At 60.5% G+C, this 18,150-nt stretch overlaps 1 protein-coding gene across 1 annotated transcript; it reads left to right on the top strand.

The window, feature by feature from the left end:
- The first annotated feature begins 361 nt into the window (after positions 1 to 361).
- Positions 362 to 17,608, top strand: ZBTB7A (zinc finger and BTB domain containing 7A). Its single transcript, XM_058041057.1, has 3 exons — positions 362 to 423; positions 12,378 to 13,585; positions 17,129 to 17,608. Exons 2-3 carry the CDS (start codon positions 12,393 to 12,395, stop codon positions 17,571 to 17,573), a joined length of 1,638 nt encoding a protein of 545 aa, XP_057897040.1. The 5' UTR covers positions 362 to 423; positions 12,378 to 12,392; the 3' UTR covers positions 17,574 to 17,608.
- The last annotated feature ends 542 nt before the right edge of the window (positions 17,609 to 18,150 follow it).

Consider the following 18,150-nt stretch of genomic DNA (forward strand, 5'->3'; position numbering starts at 1 on the left):
GCCGGGGGAGAGGTGGCACGGTGCGACACGCGTGGGTCTGGGGTCCGTGTGTGTGACACTCACGCAGAGGGGGAGGCGACACGCGTGTCCCCGCTCGCGCTGTCCCGCGCTGGGGGGGGGGTCCGCGGGTCCCCCCTGGGGTCTCCCCCGCGCGCGGCCCCCCCGAGCCCCCCCCGCGCTGCGCCCCCCCCCGGCCGGAGGCGGCTGCGCCCCGCGGGGGGGGCGGCGGGCGGGGGGGGCGGCGCGCGGCCCCTTTAAGAGCGGGGCGGCCCCGGCCGGAGCAGGAAGGAGCCGCATACGGGCCTCGGCGAGCAGCTCCCGCGGGGCGGCCAGAGCCTGCTCCGCCCGCCCGCACGGCCCGGCCCGCCCGCCTCGGCACGGCGCGGCCCGCTCCGCTCGCCCGGACCGCTCGGCCCCCGCCCGGTACGGAACTGAGGGGTGGGCGCGCATTGGGGGGGGGTCGCGCATGGGGGGGGGGGTGGGGGTTCGGGCCTGACCCTCCCCCCCCTCCCCGGGGGTGGTGGGGGGCAGTGGGGGGTGGGGAGGGGTCGGTTGGGTCCGTTGCGGGGGGGGGTGGGGGTTGCCCCCCCTCCGTATACGTTGTACTTGGCCGGGCCGTGCTGGGGGGGTCGCGGAGGGGGGGGGGGGGAAGGGTTGGGAGCGGGGAGGAGTGGGGGGGAGCGCGGCGCGGGGGTTGCCGGGAGTTGTAGTCCCTCGGCGGCGCCGCGCCGCAGGTGCTGGTGGGCGAGCGGACTGCGCTTCCCGGCGGCCCCCGCGCTCGCGGCGAGCGGGAGGCGTGTTGATGGGCAGCGGGCGGGGCCAATCGGGGCGCGCCCTCCGCCCCGCGCGCCCGCCCCGCCCGCCGCCGCCCGGCCCAATGGCGGGCGCCGCGCGGGGTGGCCGGGGACGGGCGCGGCGGGGCCTGCGCGCCCCCCCCCGCCCGGGCCCGCGACCCCCGCCCGGGCCCGGCCCCGCCGCGACCCCCGCCCGCCCCGCCGCCCCCGCGGGGCCGCACCGGCACCTCGCCCCCCCCCTCCTCCCCCCCGCGCCCCCCGCCCCCGCCTCCCCCCGGCCTCCATTGCGGCGCCCGCCCGCCCGGGGGAAGGGGTGGGGTCGTGGCGCCCGGCCAAGGCTCCCTGTGGGCCCCGCGGGGGGGGGCGGCCCGGGCCGGCGGGGGGGGAGGCCGGTCATGGGTGGGGTCCCCCGGGGCCGCCCCGTGCGGGGGCGTCGGGCCGCGCCGTCCCCGCGCACCCCAAGGTCGTTGGCGGCCGGGGGGCGCCGGCCCGGCCCTGCCCGCCCCGCTCCGGCCCTGCGCGCCCGGCGTTGTTTTTACCCCCCTCGGGCGTCCCTTATCTCCCCCCGGCCGGCTGCGGGCAGGGGGGGCCGCGGTGATAATCCCCCCGCGGGGCTGGGGCGCTGCTGCCCGCAGGAGCCCGGCGGGATAAGCCTCTCCCCCCGCGGGACTGCGCAGCGCCCGGGGCTCGGCGTGAGGGGCAGCATCCCTGGGAGCTGCCAAAACATTCCCCGCGTGCCCGGGCAGCCGGCGCTGCCTCCTCATCGTCATCCCCCACCCGGAGCTCGGGTTTGGGCACGGTGGTTCCGGTCAGGTGCCCAAACGTGCCGTGCCGTGCCGAGGCCCCCGTGACACAGGCAAAGGTCCCTGCCCTGTTCCCCTCGCAGCGGGGCTTGGTGGGGCTGGAGACGGGACGGAGTCACGGACACATCGCCGGGAGCGTGGGCTGGCAGCCGGGCACTGCAGGGAAAGGGTTCCTTGGCCGTGTTGTTCCAGGAGTGTGGGGAAAGTTGGTTTGTGAAGCTGTGTCAGGACAGGCTGGGGTCGGAGATGAGGAAAAGGTGCTTTTCCCAGAGCATGGTGGGGTGCTGGACAGATTCCCCAGGGAATGGCCCCGGCCCCGAGGCTGCCAGAGCTCCGGGAGGGTTTGGACAGCACTCCCAGGCATGCACAGGGTGGGATTATTGGGGTGTCTGTGCAGGGCTGGATGGTCCCTGCAGGTCCCTTCCAGCTGAGGTTATTCCATGGAAAGCCCTGGGACTCCGGCAGCAGCACCAGAACGTGTAAATCCCAATGTTCCTCCGCCGAAAGCGACAGTTCCTGTTGTACGAGCCCAGCCGACGTGACTGCCCAGCCCCTGCCTGGCTCTCGGTGTTCCCTGAGCTCCTGCAGACCCTCAGGACGGCTTTGGGCAGCCAAAGTTTCTGTGGGCTCAAGGACTCTTGGTGCTGAGAGTTTGCTGCCGTCCCAGCTCAAGAGCAGCTGTGTTCCCAGGGCTGTTGGTTGTCCTGGCTATCGAAACCATAACTTATATAATAACTGGTTTATGGACACGGGGAGAGAAAGGTTCTGCCTGGAAGAATTTACAACCTAATGAGGGTTGAAGTTGTGCTCGGCGTAGCAGCGGAGCTAAAAGGTCATCGTGGCGCTTTCCAAAAGTGTTTGGGGTGGTTGCTGGTGGTGTTTTTCAAGGAACTGTGTGATTTCTCAGGGATTCTGCCCGTCCTGGTTGGAAATTGGAGCGTGTGGGCTCTTCTGGAGGCTGAGCAGGAAGAGCTGGGCTGGCTTTAATTCTGATGGTTTTGCTGGAGTTGTTGGATTTCAACTACTTTACAAAAAAATAAAAGAGACCGAGAGAAACTGAGGAGTTTATTAGAGAGGAGCCTTTCTTGTTTAATATTCATTCTGGCCCCTGTTTAGGCTTGTTCTGGTGAAAGAGGGAGTGAAGAGGCGCAACCCAAACACGGGTGAGATGGTGGGATTTTTCCACCAAGCCTTAATTGCTTCAGTAACTCCAGGGAGGGTTTTGCAAGGCAGGAGCTCTTAATAAATGTGGTGGTGAATGAAAGTAGTTCCTCACTTTGCTGCTCTGCAACTCTTCCTCTGCCTTTTTTTTTTTTTTTTTTTTTTTTAATTATTAATCGTTTTTCACTCGTATTTCATCTCGTGGCCGTGGGTCTGGTGAAGATCTTTAGCTGTGGCTTCATGAGGAGCTCTGCTCTGTGGAGGAGCTGGGTGGAATTAATTTGGCACGGTGAGGGCAGCCGGGCTCCCTTCGTGTTTGGTGACTTTTGGAAGCAGAATTAAAAATTCCAGTTGTTCTCCCAGCGTGGGAATTTGGATGTGGGCACGGGAGGCAAATGAGGGGTGAATTTATGCTGCCATCGAGGCTCTGTGGTGGTTTGGGTGCTCCTGTCTCCCGTCAAGACCTTGATTTGGGATCGAGTGCTGGGCTTGAGCTGCAGGGTCGAGTCCCAGGCAGGTGTCCCACCCGAAAATCCCAGGTGTGTGTTTGAGACAGAGTATAAATGCTTGAGAACTGTGGTTCAATCTTGATTTAAACTGACACTCGAGGGTTCTCTCCCCGTCTCGGGATGCTGAGTTTTTTGGAAGACGAGCTTGCGCGGCCAACAATTAGAACCCTGCTCCTTATCTCTCCTAGTCCAGGCAACAAACAGTTGCTTTAACTACACTCTCAACCAGCTTTAACCTCAAATTCGAGCAGACCGGTCCCAGTCTGTAATTAAAAGCCTTTTGAGGAGCAGAACTCGGGGAAAGGGAGGAAGCCAGGCAGTGTCTGGGCTGGGGGAAGCGTTCATCCCCAGGCCCTTTGATGCCAGCCGGTGCCGTGTCCGTCGCTGTACCTGTGCCTGCAGCGTCCCAGAGGAGCCGTGCGGGACGTCAGCGGGAGTAAACGAGGTCAGGCCGGGCTGGGATCCTCTCCGAGCGGCCGGGGCCGATTGTTGGTGCCCGTATCGCCTTCCCTGCGCTCAGTTTCAGTTTCCCACCGGCTCCGGTGGCGCGGCCGGGCCGGCTCCCGGTGGGGCTCAGGGGTGTCCCGGGCTGCCGGGGAACTGAGGGGAGCTGAAGGGAACTATAGGGCTCGGCTTAGTGCCACGAGGTGCGAGAAACTGGAGACTGCTGCGAGCTGCCCCGGGGCTGCAGGTGGGAGCCAAGGGCACGGCGGTGGGATGAGCTGCAGATCCCCTGGCAAGCAGCGGCTTCCCAGCAGCCTGGCATCGCCCATCCCTGGAAAAATGTGCGGCCAGAGAGCCGGGAATGTGGCCTGCCAGCGCTGGCCTGGCTGGCTGGAACGCTGGCATCCTCCTGGGCATGAAATCCTGACACCCTCGGGGTTGTTGTCCTCCCGTTCCCCACCCTGTGCCCACTGCCTGGAACGCTGGCATCCTCCTGGGCACGAACTCGGGGTCGTTCTCCTGTTCCTCACCCCTGTGCCCACCTGCTGGAACGCTGGCATCCTACTGGGCACGAACTCGGGGTTGTTTCCTCCTGTTCCCCACCGTGTGCCCACCTGGAGCCCATGCCCCTCTCCCGACCTGTCCCCGTCCCTGGTTTCTGCACAGCAGAGGATGCTCCCCGCTCCCAGCGCTGGGTTTTAACTCCCTCCTCCCCGCCCTTCCCTCCACTCCTGCTCCCATTTCCTTCCTGCTTCGTGCACCTCCTCGTTTCCCACCGGCACGCTGGGAGCCAGTGAGTGAATGAGATTTTTCCCCGTTGTTTGCCGGAGGTGGGCTTGTAGCTACAGGTTGCAGCTCCCGGAGCCTCTGCCCCGACAGGCAGGGCAGAGAGGGATCAGGATCAGCATTCCCTGGTGCACCCCGGCAGGGCAGGAAGGAAGGAAGGAGGGAGATCCGTGCTTGATGGAGCCCTGCTTGCTCCAGGGATTGCCTTTTGCTCGTCATGCCCCGAGCCGGGAATGGCGGGACGAGCTGGCTGTTAATCCACAAACTGGGAATTACATAAGGGGCTGCCCTGCCCTGCTCTCTCACCAAACTCCAGCCTTATTCTTTTATTTGTTTTGCCTTTTCTTTTGCCCCCTCAACCTTCCCGGTGTGGAAAAGAGCAGCAGGTCTGTGAGGTGTCATTTGAGGTAATTAGATTGATGCCAGAGCCGCGGGCAGGGAATGTCAGGAGTGGTGGGGGAGACAATCCTGGGACAGGGGACAGCTCTGGGGGCTCCTGCAGGGGACAGCTCTGGGGAGCGTGTGAGGGGGTAAATGCTGTCTGGCACCTGTGGGAGCGGGGGATTTGGGGTTTGAGCAGTGTTTATGGTTCTCTCCGTTCAGGAGGCCACGAGAGCTGTGGCAGGAGAGGGGAAATGTGGGCTGAAGGGGTGGATGGGATTGGTTTTTGTCAAGGAAACGCTGGAGTGACTTTGGGAGGGTTTTGGCTGGGGTGGGGCCAGGCTGTGGCCTGTGGAGGGGAGGGGGTGTCCGAGCATGACCTGCTCTGGTTGTGCTCCAGCCTGGAGCAGCTGGGCCGTGCTGGGGGTTAAAGCTTGGAGTCCTCAATTGCTCCCTTGCAAAGGGGCCCCACGCTGCCTTGTGGAGAGCAGTTGTGCCGATTCCTGCCTGGATCCTGGTGCCTGCAGGCTCCCAGGTTGGACAAGAACTCCTGGGACAGAGCAGCTCCTGCAGCCAGCACCAGGGCACACACAGCCTCAGCTTTGTGCACTTCTTCCCCTTTTTCCCTGACGCTCCTGAGACTTTGTGAAGTATTTTGGAGAACTGTGGCAGGCTCAGCCATGGCCTGGTGTTGTCCAGAATCTCCCAAACCAGGGAGTTTTCCCACAGCAGCCAGGTGGGACTGAGCCTGTTGGAGGGCCAGGGCTGCAGCAGTGTGGGCACACTGGGGCTCAGTGAAAAGGGTTTGTTTGGGCAGCAAAACTGATTTTCCTTGAGTTCCGGGGTATCCAGCCTTCCTGGGCTCTGGGCTGAGCTCAGGAGGACTCAGCTTAGCCTGAGGGTTGATGAGGCCTGGGAGGTGCTGGAGCAGAGGTGGGTTTGGAGCAGGAATTGGGGGTCTTTGGGTAGCTCTCAGCAGTTTGGGGTTTGTTTTGTCTCCTGCAGGGGCATTCTGGGACCTGTTGGTGCTGCTGGGGACAATCGCAGCACACAGAGGTGGTGCCACGGACTTCAGTGCTGGGAATGGGGGAGCTGCTCACCCCAAAACACCCCTCACACCCAGAGCTGGGGTGGGAGACTCCCTGGGCTAAAAGGCACATTCCTGCCGGATTAAATCCGGCCTCTGATGACAAAGGAGAAAATTGGCAAGGAGGGCTGGGTGGAGGAACCAGTTCAGGCTCACCTTGCAACATGAGAGGAGTTTGGTGCTGTCAGGGCCGGGGGTGGCAGCTGGGGAGGCTCTGGAACAGCACCGGTGTTTGGGTGTTTGGCCACCCCGTCGTCCATCGGGATCCACGTCCTGCCTTGGGCCAGCAGCTGGAATTGAGGCTTCCCAGGAGCTGTGCAAGGAAATGCCAGCCCGGTTCCATCCCTGGGAGCTGTGGGATGTGGCCCTGGGCTGTGGAGGTGAATCCCTGGGGAGGGAGCTGTGTCTTTGGGAGCACCATCAGGTGTGCTGGGAGATGCAGAGTCTTGCCCAGGCCTTTGGGATGAGCCTGTTCTTGGTGACACTTGTCCTTCCTCTGGAGCAATTCCACACCTGGCTTGTCCAGCCTCATCTGGGCCAGCACGTGACAGCCACTGGAGTTCAGGCAGATTGGGAAAACCAAGAGGAACAATTCCCTTTCTTCCTGGTGGCTCCACAGCAGCACTGCCAACAATTCCCTGTCGCTGATGAGGGATCCCAGACCTCCAGCCCCACCTTGGTGGTCCCTTCATGGTTCCTGCTTTCATGGCTCTTTATTCCATTGAAGTTCCTGGGATGTTCAGACCCAGGGCCCCATCCAGACTTGAGTGGGAGCAGCTGCTCCTCCTGCCAGAAGCTGCAGGATGTGGGATTCTCCTCTCCTGGCTGCTCCTGCAGTGCTTTGGCTGCTTCGTCCCTGGGCCTGGAGTGCCAGGGGAAGGGGGAACATCCCATCTAAACCTGCTCTGTTTGAATCCATTCCCCCTTGTCCTGTCCTTCCACGTCCCTCCCTTCTCCCTTGGAGCCCCTTCAGCCCCTGGAAGGTCTCCAGAGCTCTTGCAGCAGCCTTGCAGCATCCAGAGCACCTACAAGCAGTGGGGTGCTCTGATCTTTGGAAGGACCAGAGCCATGAACCCCTCTGAGGAGCCCCTGGAGCAGAGTTTGGTCAGGGCTGGGATCTGGAGCCTCTTTGGGAACCAGCTGAGCCCTCCTGGTGTGGTTCAGTCTCATTGCTCACCCCAAATCCAGACCTGTGGTCGCTTTTCCCTGTTGAGGGGCTGCAGGGGATGGATGCCCGTGCTTGGGGAGCAGAGCCAGATTGTGCAAAGCAGCCACAGACATTTGCAGGGCACTGGTTCTGCCCCAGTCTCCTCACTTCAACAGCTGCATGATCTTGGTCATGGTACCCCAGATGGGTGTCCAGCAGGACAGAAGAAAGCTGGAATTCACCCTTGGCCATTGATGACTCCATTGCCTTCTCAGGACCAAGGATTTCTTCCCACTGCACCATTGAAAATGTAGTTTTATTTAAAAGAAAAGCAGGCTGAGGGATTTTTTAATCTCGATTTTTCCCACAGTGCAGTTCTGTTGATGCTCAGGGTCTTCCTCTCAGGAACACCCAGCTGGTTCTCCAGGTCCAAATAATTGGGGTAGTTTGGCCCTAAGGCACCGACAGCATATTTCCTTGTTGGGAGCAGCAGAGTTTCCGTGGCTCGGTGGAGTGGTTGGGATTGTGACTTTTCCCAAGCAGACAGAACCTTCTCTTCCCTTTATCCTTCCCCATGCCCGTTCCCAGCTCCCCGTGCCAGCTGTGTGTGTGTCCCGGGGCTCGCTGCAGTTTCGGGTGGATCCTGGGCAGGGTGGGACCTGCTGGGGCCTGTCCTGGGCTGCTCCCAGCCCAGCTCTGCCTCTGCTGCCCTGGCCACAGGGCTGGCACAGCCGGGCTGGCACAGCTGGCACGGGGCACTGGGGTGGGCTGTCCCTAAATGTGAACATTGGGGTGGGAGCTGTTCTAGGGGAAATGCCTGTTTGTGCAGGGTGGCGAGGGAGTGCTGGGGTCGTGTTTGGGCTCGGGCAGCAGCCCCTGGAGTGGTTTTTTGTGTAAAGGCCCATTTTCAGCAGCCCCTGGAGTGGGTTTTTTTATGTAAAGAACCATTATCAGTAGCCCCTGGGGTGTCTTTTTGGTGTAAATCACCATTATTTTAATAATTCTCCCCTGGTGCTGCTGCTGAGGCTGCCCTGCCTCAGTCGTGTGTGTTTGCTCCAAGAAGTGCCAGAGCAGCTTGGGATCCTTGGGCACCTTGAGTATCCCAAGTTGCAGAATGGTTTGGGTTGGATGGACCTGAAATATTCCTGCCATGGGCAGGGACACCCTGGAGTGAGCCAGGGTGCTCCAGCCTGGCCTTGGGCACTCCCAGGGATCCAGGGGCAGCCAATTCTCCCCAATATCCCATCTCACCCTGCCCTGTCAGTCTGATCCATCCTCATGTCCAGAGTCCCTCTCCATCCCACAGGGATCTCCCGGAGCTCAGCTCTCCCCAGGAAATGCTGCTCTGTGCATTGCAGAGCTCCCCAAAGCCATTTTGCCTCGTGCTGCATGGGAAGGGTGATGCTGATTCTCCCTTCCTGCCCCCAGCAGGTGCCAGGTGTTGCTCAGGTTCTCACCTGTGCTGCACCTCTGCCTTTGGGAGGGATTTGGGATCTTTTCCGGATCAGAGCACGTCGAGAGCATTGGCTGTTCCTGTTCCCCAGGTGTGACCCAGCTCTTCCACCTGGCTATTCCTCAGCCCTCCCAAACTGCTCAGCTTCCTCTGAATTTTAAGGCAAAGAAGTGAAGGGAAAAGGAAAAACAACCACTGAGGTTCTGTGGAAAGCTGGTAATTAAAGAGGTGTTTTGTCAGCACTTTTGGTTGGGATCCCATCTTGATGTGGTCGCCTCATTTGAATGTAAATGTCAAATTCCAGAGCTCCTGGAGGAGAGGGATTGGGTGACATCCTGCTGAGGGAAGCACAAGCTCAGGGGTTTCAGTGAGCCCTGGGTGCTGCTCGTGGGCCGGGGGGGTCTGGGAGGAGAGAGGTGAGAAATTGAGCTCAAAAAAAGGAAATGAAATGGCAGCGCTGAGGTCACAGCTGGGGTGCTGTGCCAGAAGGACACACAGGGGCTGGAGAGAGCCCAGGGAAGGGAATGGAGCTGGGAAGAGTCTGGAAAACATCTGAGGGAGCTGGGGAGGCTCAGGAGTGACCTTGTGGCTCTGCACAGCTCCTGGCTGGGGGGACAGCCAGGAGGGGTCAGGTTCTGCTCCCAGGGGACAGCCTTGAGTGACACCAGGGCAGGTTCAGGGTGGGTATTGGGACAATTTCTGTATGGAAAGGGTGATTGGACATTGGCAGGGGCTGCCCTGGGAGTTCCCATCCCTGGAGGTGGCTCTGGGCTGGGGACAAGGTGGGGATTACACATAGCTGGGGCTCAGGGATCCTGCAGGGCTTTTCCAACCTCAGGAATTCCATTTCAGTGTTGAGGAGCAGCGTCCAAAGGCAATGGGGAATCAGCTGGGTGTGGAACATCAGCTCAGGGAGGTGCAGAACGTCCCTTACTACCTTTCAGCACCCAAAAAATGACATTTGTCCTGCCTGTGTGTGTCAGGCTGACCTGTGGAGCTGGAACAGCCACAGCTCTGTTGTGTTGGGATTTTGGAAGCTCTGAGGGGGCTCAGAGCAGGGTTGGGGCTGCACAGGGCATCCCACCAGGCTGTCAGTGATGTTCCTGAATCACCTGCAGGGCTCTGCTGCTGCTCCAACCCCTCCTCCTCCTCACGGGCTGTGTTTCACCTCAGTGGTTCCCTCTCAGTGGGGCCATTCCCAAACCTGTCCCCCAGTGCCACTTTTGGGGTGCAGCGTGGCACCTCTGAGCCGTGCAGAGCCACGCAGGGCCCTGGAGCACCCCAGGCAGGCAGGGAGGGAATGGAGCTGCTGGGAAATGCAGGTCAGGAGTTGAGGCTCCCCCTTGGTGGCCCATTCAGGCCTTGCCTTGCCAGGCAGGGACGAGCTGTGGTTGTGCCAGCAGCTTTTGTCACTGTCACCTGGCTTCAGCACATTCCCAAGTAGATTTTGCCCATTCCATCGTGGCCTTGAGCCCTGGTGCCGTGAGCAGGCAGTGGATTTGGGGTGCTTGGAGCAGCTTTTGAGTCACCCACCTTTCCCAAAACCCCAAACCCATCCTCTGGAACGCTCCATTTCCCACTGGAGCTGTTGGAAAGGGAACTGGGGGATGTTTTAGGGACTCGGTCTCTGGCTGTGGCTGGAGCATCCAGGCCCTGAGCCCGTTCCTGGGGGGCTCAGGACGCCCCCTTTGCCCCCAGCAGCCCCGGGCACGGCGGCCGTGGCACACAAAGGCCGTGTTGTGTGCGGGGCGGCCGAGTTGGAGCAGGCTCCGGGGGCAGTCCCATGACCCTGCAGCCATTCCCACACTGTGGGGATGATTATCCCGGCCCCAGGCTGGGGGGGACCTTGTCTGGCTGCTCCCCAGAGCTGGGCTGTGTGTGGGGGCAGACACAGCTCCCTCAGGACCCTCCGAACGCTGCACACAGCTCCAGCTCACTGGGTTTGGGAGGAAAAAACTTGTAAAGCATCTCTTGTAGAGAGGAGGGATAGGGGGAAGCTCCAGTGCTGGTTCTGGGGCTGGCAGGGGTGTGGGATCTGCTCCAGTCAGGTTTTGGGGGGCTCTGGAGCTGCCCTGGTGGGAGCTGAGGCAGCAAAGCCTCCCTGGAACCCCCAGTTCTGGATCCTCTGGGGTGGGGTGAGCTTGTCCTGGACCCCCAGTTCTGGATCCTCTGGAACCCCAGTTCCAGATCCCCTGGGATCCCTGGGGGTGCTGGGATGGGGTGACCTTGCCCAAGGTCACCCCTGAAGCCAGGTCTGATGTGGAATGGTGCCACCAAACAGCCCTTTCCTCCCTGATGCAAAACTCCATGAAATGAGGGTTTAAAGGTCAAAGCCTGGAGCTCAGGAGGTGGCTCTGGAGTCGATCCCAGGAGTCTCAGGAGGCCACCTGGCTTTGGTGCTTGGTGTTGGTGGCAGGGCTGGTGCCTGCCCTGCCCATCCAGCCCCCCTCATCCTCTCTCCTCCTCCTCACCCCATCCCGTTCCTGCTGGCAGCTCAATCCTGGTGTCCTCCTGCTGTTGGTTGTGCAGGGATTGCTCCAGATCCCTTCTCCACAGCCCCAGACCTGCCTTCTCCTGCCTTTTCTCTGTATGAAACAGGAAGGTGCCAAAGTTAAACTTATTTTCTGGGCTTAACAAAACGTTTCAAAAATAAGTAAATATGGAAAACTACTGAGAAGGCTGGGGGTGGGTGGGGGAAGCCGGAGTTGTGCAACCTGGGCTCCTGCTCCGTGCTGGGACCCGGGGCTGGGAGCTGCTTCCTGAATAATTATTGCTGTTCTGGGTCCATCCTGACTCATCCGTCCCCCCATGGCCTGGGACAGCCACGTCCCGCCGTGCCTCAGTTTCCCCAGCTGGAAATGAGGATCTTGGATACTCCAGCCTTGTGCTGGGGTGAATCTTGGACTGGTTTGTGTGTGGATTTCTTGGCTCCTGCTGATCCCAGTGCTTGGGATGGGGGAGTTTCACTGATTTTCCAGCAAATCGCTGCTTCAAGGAGCGTGTGGATTTGTGCTTGAGATGGACAGGAGGGAAATGCTATTCTTAATTTCTGGGATTGTGGGAGAATTAGGGACTGCTCAGGCTCACAGTCAGGCCCCAGTGCCCATTTCCCAGCAAAGGCTGGGTTTTTCCAGCCTTTGGAGTCAAGTGGATGTCTCAGGAGTGACTTTATTTATTTATCTTGTCCCAAACAAACCCTTGGCATTGGGAAGAGCTGCTGCTTCTGCTGGAACCTGTCCAGGATCTGGGTCTGGTGCTGGCACTTGGTGATCCCAGTGTCCTGTCCCGTCTCCTGCTCCCAGGAAGGAGCAGGAGCTGCCTCAGCCTCCCGGGATCAGCTCTGCTCTGTCAAACACCTGCAGCAGCAGCGTGGGGAGGCCGGGGCTCCAGGGATCAGTGATGGCAATGGTGTTCCAGTGCTGGCATCACGGAGCTGGGGACCTTCCAGCAGGAATGGGGCTGGGAGATGCTCCCAGGGCAGGACTGGGATGCACTGGGGAGGCTCAGGGTGCCACAGCCCCTCGCTGGGCACAGCTGTGCCCGCTCCAGGTGCTGCCTGGCTGGGTGATGCCTGCTCCCTGCCAAGGCTTGCTGCTCTGGCCCGGATCCGTGCTAATTCAGCTGTTCTCACTCGAGAGCACCTGGCCCCTGTTCCTCCTCCTCCTCCTCCTCCTCCTCGCCAGGTAAGCACAGGCCGGGCAGGACGATGGGAGAGGCAGGGGGACACCCTGCCAGGTGCGTCCCTGAGGAATTTGGGGATTCTCCCGATGTCTCCACGCTCTGACTCACGGCCTTGCCCTCCCTCCCCGCAGCCTTTAGCCTGGAAGATGGCGGGTGGCGTGGACGGCCCCATAGGGATCCCGTTCCCGGATCACAGCAGCGACATCCTCAGCAGCCTGAATGAGCAGAGGAACAACGGGCTGCTGTGCGACGTGGTCATCCTGGTGGAAGGCCAGGAGTTCCCCACCCACCGCTCCGTCCTGGCGGCGTGCAGCCAGTACTTCAAGAAGCTCTTCACCTCAGGGTTAGTGGTGGACCAGCAGAACGTGTATGAGATAGACTTTGTGAGTGCAGACGCGCTGTCGGCGCTGCTGGAGTTCGCCTACACCGCGACCCTCACCGTCAGCACTTCCAACGTCAACGACATCCTCAACGCCGCCACGCTGCTGGAGATCCCGGCCGTCAGGGATGTCTGCACGGATCTCCTGGAGAGGAAGATTCTGGCCAAAAATGACCAGATGGATACAGTAGATCAAATTGATCAGAGGAACCATCTCAGAGCAAAAGAGTACCTGGAGTTCTTCCAGAGCAACCCCGTGAACGGCCACCAAGGCAGCTTTCCGTGGACCAACCCAGAGTTGAGAGACCTTCAGAGACTGAACTTCCGAGGCCAAGAGGAGGAGGAGGAGGCGAACTGCAACGGCCTGGACTTCTACTCGCAAGCCACCCCAACCGAAAGACCAAAGGCAAGTGACTGTGACCCCGACAGCAACCCGGCCATGTGGCTGGAGCGCGAGGACGAGGAGCAGGTGGGCGGCGGGATGTTCTCCCCTTCCCAGAACGGACATTACAGCAGCCGCGGCCTGGCCACCCCGGCCGAGGAGGAGGGGGGCACCCCCAGGGGCCCCCTGGACCCGCAGGAGGCCGGGGACTCGCCCAGCTTCATCCCCACGGGCACGGAGACGGAGGACGATGCCAGGGAGGTGGATGACCTGGCCGCCAGCGCCCTGCTCCAGCAGATGATCAACTCGGTGGGGCGGCAGCAGCTCGGCGACGACGACCGCAAGGACGAGGACGGGGTCATGGATTATTACTTGAAATATTTCGGCAGTTCCAGCGAGGGCGACGTGTACCCGTCCTGGTCGCAGAAGGTGGAGAAGAAGATCAGGGCGAAAGCATTCCAGAAGTGCCCCATCTGCGAGAAGGTGATCCAGGGCGCCGGGAAGCTGCCGCGCCACATCCGCACCCACACCGGGGAGAAGCCCTACGAGTGCAACATCTGCAACGTCAGATTCACCAGGTACGGCTGGGCACGGGGGCTGCACCCAAACCTGGGGTTGTACACAAACCTGGGGGCTGCACCCAGACTTGGGGGCTGCACCCAAATCCAGGGGCTGCACACAGACCTGGGGTCTGCACCCAAACCCGGCCCTCCCCTCACTCCAGGAGCCAGCCCAGGGTGATTTTATCTCTCTGCTCAACTCATTTCCATCCTAACTGGCGAGTTGGGGCTGGAGGCCAAAGTTTTCCAGGGAGCACTTTGGGGGTGTGACACCTGAGCTATCTCAAAGGGCCTGGCTCGATGGCCAGTGCCACCATCCTGCTGTCCTGACTTGCTGAGCTCTGATGGGAACCCGACATGATGGGGACACAGAGCTGCGGCTCTTGGTCTGTCCATCGTGGCCGGAGCAGGGGCACGGTTTGGGCATGGCTCGTGGCATGGCTGAGGTGTCCGTGGCTGGGTTGGAGGGAGGTCAGAGCCCACTCGTGTCCTTGGCAGAGCAAGCTCTGCAGCCCCGGTGCAGCTCCCGGGGGCGTTTGCCACGGCCCCGTTCCTAATCAGGGCTGCTCTGCTCCCTGCCTGGGCCACGGGAGCACCAAAGAAAGGGGACATTGTTTGGGCAGCTCCGGTTCACTCCAGTCCGTGCCCGGGCACCGCCTCCTCTCCCCGGCTCTGCGGGGCTGGGCCGGCCCGGGGGTCCCAGCCTGGAGAGGCCTGGGCCTGCGAGGGGCAGCGTGGGCTGACGGCCTGGGGCTGCTGCCTTCCCTTTCCCTGCTCCCTTTCCCTGCTGCCTTCCCGTCCCTTTCCCTTTCCCTGCTGCCTTCCCTTCCCTTTCCCTGCTGCCTTCCCTTCCCTTTCCCTGCTGCCTTCCCTTTCCCTTTCCCTGCTGCCTTCCCTTTCCCTTTCCCTGCTGCCTTCCCTTCCCTTTCCCTGCTGCCTTCCCTTTCCCTTTCCCTGCTGCTTTCCCTGCTCCCTTTCCCTTTCCCTGCTGCCTTCCCTTTCCCTTTCCCTGCTCCCTTTCCCTTTCGCTTCCCTTTTCCTGCTCTCTTCCCTTTCCGTTTCCTTTCCCTGCTCCCTCTCCTTTCCATTCCCTTCCCTGCTCCCTTTCCCTTCCCTTTTTCTGCTCTTTTTCCCTTTCCCTGCTCCTTTCCCCTTTCCTTTCCCTTTCTCTGCTCCTTTCCCCTTTCCTTTCCCTTTCTCTGCTCCTTTTCCCTCTCCTTGCCTGCCCAGATGTTCCCACTGTGCCACTTCCCCCGGCCCTTCCATGTCCCTGGTGCTTTGGGGGCTCCATCCCGAGCAGGATCCGTGTGAGCTCCCCGGGGTGCAGCCCGAGGGGCCGAGGCCGTGTCCTGCCCCTTCCCCTGGTCCCGGCCGCGCCCAGCCCACGTCGGAGAGCTGAGGAATGCAGATAATGGCAGGGGCAGGGTGCCAGCCCTGCCTCCCCGCTCCCCCGGCCCTGCCACGCGGCACCTCCCTGCTCCGGGGCCGGGACTGATCCCACAGCGACCCCAGAGCGACCCCACAGCCACCCCATAGCCATCCACAGCCACCCCACAGTGACCCCAGAGCCATCCACAGCCACCCCAGAGCCACCCCAGAGCCATCCACGGCCACCCCACAGCCACCCCACAGCCATCTCCCCCCGTGCACCATCCAGGGCACTGCGGGACCTGCAAGTGCCACAGGGTCCCTGGCAGCGGCTGGCACTGCGACATGAGGAGAGGCACAGGGACTTGTGGGGAGGGCGAGTTGGTAGAACAGTGCCACCTCATCCTTTTTCCATCCTGATCCCATTCCTTGGGATTAGGATCTGCTCCCATTCTGTGGGACCCTGCTCCCATTCTGTGGGATGAGAACCTGCTCCCATTCTGTAGGATCAGGACCCTGCTCCCATTCTGTGGGACTCTGATCTGCTCCCTGCTGGCTCCCAGGAGGGCCTGGCACCTGTAAAAAAGCTGCTTTTCCAAACCACCAGACTCCAGCCAAAACACATCATCCTCCTGCTGCTTCCCACAGCAGCTTTGGGAAGCCTGGACAGGGACAGGGAGCTGTCCTTGGCATCGCTGTTCCTGTGCCCTGAACTCCATTTATTCCCTATTAATTATTCCCTATTATTTATTCCATATTATTTATTCCCTGTTATTCCTTTGCTCTCCTTCCCCATCCACGGCTGGAATCAAATCCCTTCCCCGTTCCATGGGAGGGGTCTGGGAGGGGGTTTGGGGTGTGGCAGGAGGATCGGGGCTGCTCCTGCCGGTGTTCCCCACCCAGCCCGGCCCTGCTCAGGGATTTTTGCTCCCTGGCGTTTCCTGGTTCCTCTGCGGTCACAGGGGGAGGAGCAGCTCCCATAAAAAAAAGAGTTGGGGAGGTTATAAAATGATAAATTTTAATTTCACAAGCCACTTTGTGTGTCACTCAGAGCTGAACACGACCCTGGGGCTTTGATGCTTCCCTGGAGCTTTAGGGTTTTTGGGATCCTGTGGGTAAAGGGAGAAGGTTCAGGGCTGGGATCTGAGTGATCCGTGCAGGAATGGGGTGGATCCCTTGGGAAGGGTCGGGAGGTGCTGGGGAGAGCAGGAGGGGCTGCCCTGCCTGGCCCCAAATGGGCCATGTGTGACCCCATAGCTGTGATCAGGATAGCTGGGCAGGGTGTGACCCCATAACGCTGCTCACACCCCATATGGGGCACTTTGTGACCCCTTAACCCTGCTCACACCCCATATGGGGCAATCTGGGACCCCGTAACCCTGCTCACGCCCTGTATGGGGCAAACTGGGACCCCATAACCCTGCTCAGACCCCGTATGGGGCAAACTGGGACCCCATAACCCTGCTCAGACCCCATATGGGGCACTGTGTGACCCATAACCCTGCTCAGACCCCGTATTGGGCAATATGTGACCCCCATATGTGACAGTGTGTGACCCTACCGTCACACCCTGCGCTGGGTGATGCTCAGCCCCACACCAGGAGCTGCTCATCTCCAATGCCCATCCCCATACCAGGAGCTGCTCAGCCCCATTCCAGTGCCCATCCCCACACCAGGAGCTGCTCAGCCCTGTGCCAATGTCCATCCTCACACCAAGAGCTGCTCAGCCCCATTCCAGCCCCGTTCCAGCCCTGTGTTGCTGCCCATCCCCACACCAGGAGCTGCCCAGCACTGATGCCCATCCCCACACCAGGAGCTGCCCATTCCAGTGTCCATCCCCACACCAGGAGCTGCCCATTCCAATGCCCATCCCCACACCAGGAGCTGCCCAGCACTGATGCCCATCCCCACACCAGGAGCTGCCCATTCCAATGCCCATCCCCACACCAGGAGCTGCCCATTCCAATGTCCGTCCCCACACCAGGAGTTGCCCATTCCAATGCCCATCCCCACACCAGGAGCTGCCCATTCCAATGCCCATCCCCACACCAGGAGCTGCCCATTCCAATGCCCATCCCCGCTCCAGGAGCTGCCCATTCCAATGCCCATCCCCACTCCAGCCCCCTCCCACTGCCACCCCGTCCCCCATCACCTCCTGCCCACCCACCCTGACGTGGCCGCGTGTCCCCGCAGGCAGGACAAGCTGAAGGTGCACATGCGGAAGCACACGGGGGAGAAGCCCTACCTGTGCCAGCAGTGCGGCGCCGCCTTCGCCCACAACTACGACTTGAAGAACCACATGCGGGTGCACACGGGGCTGCGGCCGTACCAGTGCGACAGCTGCTGCAAGACTTTCGTCCGCTCCGACCACCTGCACAGGCACCTTAAAAAAGATGGATGCAACGGGATCCCGTCGCGGAGGGGCCGCAAGCCGCGGGTCAGGGAGGCCGGCGGGGCCTTGCCCCCCACGCCCACGGAGGACGGGAGCGCCCCGGCCCCCGAGGCCGAGGACGCGGCCGCGGGCAGCGAGGAGCAGCAGCAGCAGCAGCAGCACTTTGAGGAGAATTCCAATAACGAAGCGCCGGGATTGAATGTAGCAGGAGGGTCGGATGAGGGTAATGAGCAAGGACTCTCCTAAACCAAAAAAAAAAAAAAAAAAAAAAAAGAAAAGAAAACCATAAAACCAACCCCAAGCGATGAAACGATGAAACAAAGTCACAAAATCTAGTTAGTACTTTTCCTCCGATTTTTCTCTTTAAAAGATGTTTCTCTCCCTTTTTTTTAAGGAAAAAAGAAAAAAAAAGCTACAAAAAAAAGAAAAAAAAAAAAGAGAGATATTATATTAATGTTTTCCAATCTTCCCATCGTAAGCGGGGCTCTCCCCCGAGGATCCCTCATAGCCAAGGACCTTTTCTTGGAAAGGCAAGGACGCTAGGGAAGCACGAGGTGGGGATGGAAAGTGGCTCTGTCGCATGGAAAAGAGCTTCCATGTAAATCCAAAGCTTTATTTTGTGTCCAAACACATGTTTAAAAAAAAAAAAAAGAAAAGAAAAAAAAACTTATTTCAGAGAGAGATCTATTTAAGAAAAAAAAAGGAAAAAATAGAAAAAAAAAAAGGAGTGGTAGGAGTTGGAAGGGCTGTGGCAGGGCAGGGTTTGGGATTTGGGGGCCGGGGGCTCCTTCCCAGGAGATCTGGGTCAGGATTTGGGGTCTGT

This window comes from Melospiza georgiana, chromosome 26 (genome assembly GCF_028018845.1).
Source record: "Melospiza georgiana isolate bMelGeo1 chromosome 26, bMelGeo1.pri, whole genome shotgun sequence".
Classification (NCBI taxonomy): Eukaryota; Metazoa; Chordata; class Aves; order Passeriformes; family Passerellidae; genus Melospiza; species Melospiza georgiana.